This window comes from Coregonus lavaretus (genome assembly GCF_964263955.1).
Source record: "Coregonus lavaretus genome assembly, contig: HAP1_SCAFFOLD_4042, whole genome shotgun sequence".
Lineage (NCBI taxonomy): Eukaryota > Metazoa > Chordata > Actinopteri > Salmoniformes > Salmonidae > Coregonus > Coregonus lavaretus.
In genome coordinates this window covers 20,648-24,815 of record NW_028158521.1, presented here as the reverse complement: position 1 = coordinate 24,815, position 4,168 = coordinate 20,648, and the positions used below count along the sequence as shown (strand labels likewise).

Here is a 4,168-nt window from a genome sequence, read left to right as displayed (position 1 = left end):
ATGTAAATGTGCACTAGGCTAACAGCATGATTCAATACATCAACTTTGGTTTTTAACACATGAAAATAATAGATATTTCAAATCAACATGACAGTTTGTGCAAAGGTGGGATTTTTTATTCTTTAAAGTAATCAGTGTGGATATAAAAAAATGTTTCTATAAATATAATGTTTTTTAATAACAAATAAATGCAGAATACCAGAATTAAACATAACAGATGTCAAAGGCATGAACATATTGTTTAATAGAGAGCCATCGATGCATTTAGGGTAAAATAACTTTCATGCATTTGACAAGAACATAACAGAAGATGTTTGAGGTGGGGACAGATCAGGGTGTCTTCCTTTATAAAGCCTAAAGACAGCTGCTCATCCTGCATGGTTAGCGCCAACACACACACACCAGCACGTGCACACACAAAAACACACGTGCACACACTTAACCAGGAGAGAAATGACTCAGGGGTGAAAGGGGACTGCTCAAAGCTGCCACCTGGGCCCATTGTAAAAAAACAGCCACATTTAGCCAACAATTACCATGTGGGGAATAATCATTTTCTGACTCTGATTACCTGTAGGTCCGATAATTACATTACAAAACGCACCGTTACAAAATGACATTTTCTCTGTCCTATCTCCTTCATTTATCAATTCATTTTCTGTTTTTATAAGCCAATTATACAGCCGGCTGTAGAGTAGGCTACTGCGTAATTCAGCTTGTTCATCAGTGAAGGATTGGTGTTTCAGCTGTCTGTCTGTCTGTGAGAAAGCATTAGGGAGTGCAGCTGATGTGTTATTTAGCCCCACCTCTGAGTGTGAGCTGTCTCTGTCCAGCATTCTGTATTCCCCTAGCCTGGTCCCAGACCTGATTGTGCTGTCCTGCCTACTCCTATGGTCCTTCGGAGTTGGCAAGACAGCACAAACAGATCTAGGTAAACAATGGCACAAACAAGGTGAGTCTGTTCTGTGTTAATAGGCAGCAAGATATCTGAAAGACAAAATGTTGAAATTATCCTGCAAATGGTTTACTTTCATTCTATTACAATATTTTGTTGTAATCACCAAAAGACCGCTTTTAACTTTGGTGCAAGTATTTGGGCTTTATTTGGGGTTAAATGTTCTCATTCTGGCTTGAAGTACAGTAGGTTCTAAAAACATATGTATTAAGATTCATGTCATGTAGGCTACACAGTACATGTGCACACAATCCCAAACCTATACCTCCTTTCTTGTTTTCAAAATGCTGATTGTACTTTTAACCGTCAAATCCAAGGCATTTAGAAATATGTTGAACACCTAATCCCAAACCTATACATTGTTTTAAAATAAATGTTGATTGTATTTTTTACCTTCAAATTCCAGGCATTTAGGCATTTAGAAATATGTTGAATAGAAGAGAACAGTTGGACAGAAAGAACAGCAGTTTAATGGGGGATAATGACCCACGAGGAAGCAATTGCTTTTCACGGGAATCTGCTGCTTAGAATAGAAACAATGTTCAGAGCCAGTCCACTGATCAAAGACAGCTAGCTACAACCCTCTCCCAGCAGTGGCCAAGCCAACTCAGGCCCTAAGACAAGCATATCCTTAATGCTAACTGCTCAGTCAGCTGGCTCTTTATCATGATTAGGAAGGTACATTTCCATTATGCCCAAAGTGTGTAAAATAAATGTTGGTTTTAATAGAGGGAAACAACTAAAAAAGAGAGTTTTGATCTTTAAATACAAATATATACTTACAAAAATCTCACAAAATGTTTTATGTACAATAGAAACATCCATGTACCAATGAGTGTCTCTGCATGGCAATTAAGTCCAAAAACGATTATCATTCATTCAGTCTGTAAATAAACACCGTTTTTTTGTGTGTGTGGGGGACGCCCATCATGGGCTACAGTTCATCCAGAGGTCTCACCCCACCCAGACCACTCACACCGTGGTCTCTCCCTGTTTGTTGTTAGCCAGTCTCGTGTAAAACCTCCTCCAGGAGTTGAGGGTCTTCCCAGACCAGATCCAGAACCCGGAAGTTATCCCCACGATCAGAGTCATGAGGTACTTGATCATGAAGACGGTGAAGTCGGGGCTCATGTTGGGGTGTGGGTGGGCCGGACAGGGCACGGCGTACGTCTTACACGTCTGGCTGATCCACGTCCTCTCCCACTGCTCCCGGAAGGCCTGCTCGTAGAAGTAACAGGCTATGACGATAGTGGCAGGGACAGTATAGAGCACGCTGAAGATCCCTATCCTCACCATAAGCTTCTCCAGCTTCTCCGTTTTGGTGCCGTCGTGCTTCATGATGGTTCTGATCCGGAACAGAGACACAAAGCCTGCCAGGAGGAACGAGGTGCCGATGAAGAGGTAGACGAACAGGGGTGCCAGGACGAAACCTCGGAGAGCGTCCACGCTGTTGATACCCACGAAGCACACGCCGCTAAGGACATCCCCGTCCACCTGGCCCACCGCCAGGATAGTGATGGTCTTAATGGCAGGCACTGCCCACGCTGCCAGGTGGAAGTACTGCGAGTTGGCCTCGATGGCTTCGTGACCCCACTTCATCCCTGCTGCCAGAAACCAGGTGAGGGCCAGGATGACCCACCAGATGGAGCTGGCCATGCTGAAAAAATACAACATCATGAAGAGGATGGTACAGCCCTCCTTTTTAGTACCCTGCACCACAGTCCTAATATCGTTGTCAAACCTGTCATTGCAAACCACCTTGTCCTCAAGGAGAAATCCAGCTATGTAGGCAATGGATACCATGGTGTAGCAACCGGATAGAAAGATAATTGGGCGCTCAGGGTAGCTGAAGCGTTTCATGTCCACCAGATAGGTTAGAACGGTAAATAAGGTGGATGCACAACATAACACGGACCAGATTACTATCCATATCCTTGCGAATTTTAACTCTTCCTCGCTGAAGTACATCATTCCGTTAGATTTCTTTGGCTCGCACGGTGCGCCACAGTCATCCTCACCGAGAAAACGGTAATTCAAATAAGTGGGTACTTTCAGAGAAGCCGGACACTTGAACTGTCCTTTTACAATCCCAGTATCGTGTGGGGTCTCCGTTACATCGGGGGTGGGATTGACCGGTGTGCTTTGACCAGACATATTCTGCCCGACGCACAGCTCGCCCGCTCCGTGAACCGGGAAAGACTCGCACGCGAGGCTGTCCGGCCACTGAAAACCGAATTTGTTCATGAGCGCCTCGCAGCCCTGTCTCGCCCTCTCGCACAGTGACCTGCACGGGGGAAGCGCCTGTTCAAGCACCGTGCACACAGGCGCATACATGGAGCAGAGGAAAAACTTTAAATCAGGAGAACACTGAACTTTCACAAGCGGGTAAAACTGGTGTACCTCGAGCCCTGCGTCCTCCTGGTTTGTGTGTCCCAGTAAATTTGGCATGATGGTCTCGTTGTATGCGATGTCCGTACAAAGTGGAATAGAAATCGGCTGGCAAAAGCCGTGCTCCGGAATAGACATTCCCCGGTCGCCATACTGTCCATTTACCCTTGCAGATCCCAAACTGATCAATAAAAACAGCTGCAAAAATATACACATTACTCTGTAGTAATCCATTGCGAAAGCATTACGCACGGCCACAGCCATACTTTCTTTGCGGTTTCTTCCTAAACTAGCTAGCTCGCCAGCTAGCTCGCCACTACTTCCCCGCTCCCTTTCTTTGTTGGGTTTTTCTTTCCTTGTAAATGTACTCCCTCCCTGCGTAACTTTTGGTTGTTTTCACTTCTCCCCGCCGCTGCGCAGAGATGTTGAAGGTCCCCCAAAATCGAAAAATATCGCTGACAAAATTTGGAGAAAAACACCCGACCTACTATACACACCACATACAGGTCCGGACTCTGCAATATTGTTCTGCTACTCTAGCTTCCCGACAAATGTGATAGCCTCTCTGCTCTGCGCTGTTCAAACCTGTTTCCAGGCGCCCTGCTGTCTCAGTGAGCCGTCTTTCGCTCCTCCATATGGAAAAAGGGTTGGACTAACAGATGGCAAGGTTTAGGGATCATCTACAATTGTTCATCTTGTGTTTGGCTCTCGATTGTTGACTGATGAGTTTCAACGTCTTAGTTCTATAGCCGAAACTATATTTAATATTTCATTTAAGAATTATGCCCTTATAAATAGGCCTATGATACTTCTGAAAGCCACATC

The 4,168-nt window shown here is 45.0% G+C and overlaps 1 protein-coding gene across 1 annotated transcript; it reads right to left on the bottom strand.

Annotated features, from left to right (window-relative positions):
* Nucleotides 1-220: 220 nt before the first annotated feature.
* Nucleotides 221-3,912, bottom strand: LOC311123873 (frizzled-1-like). The gene has a single exon (XM_084198093.1). The coding sequence runs from the start codon at nucleotides 3,605-3,607 to the stop codon at nucleotides 1,928-1,930; it is 1,680 nt and encodes a 559-aa protein (XP_084054219.1). The 5' UTR covers nucleotides 3,608-3,912; the 3' UTR covers nucleotides 221-1,927.
* Between the last annotated feature and the right edge of the window lie 256 nt (nucleotides 3,913-4,168).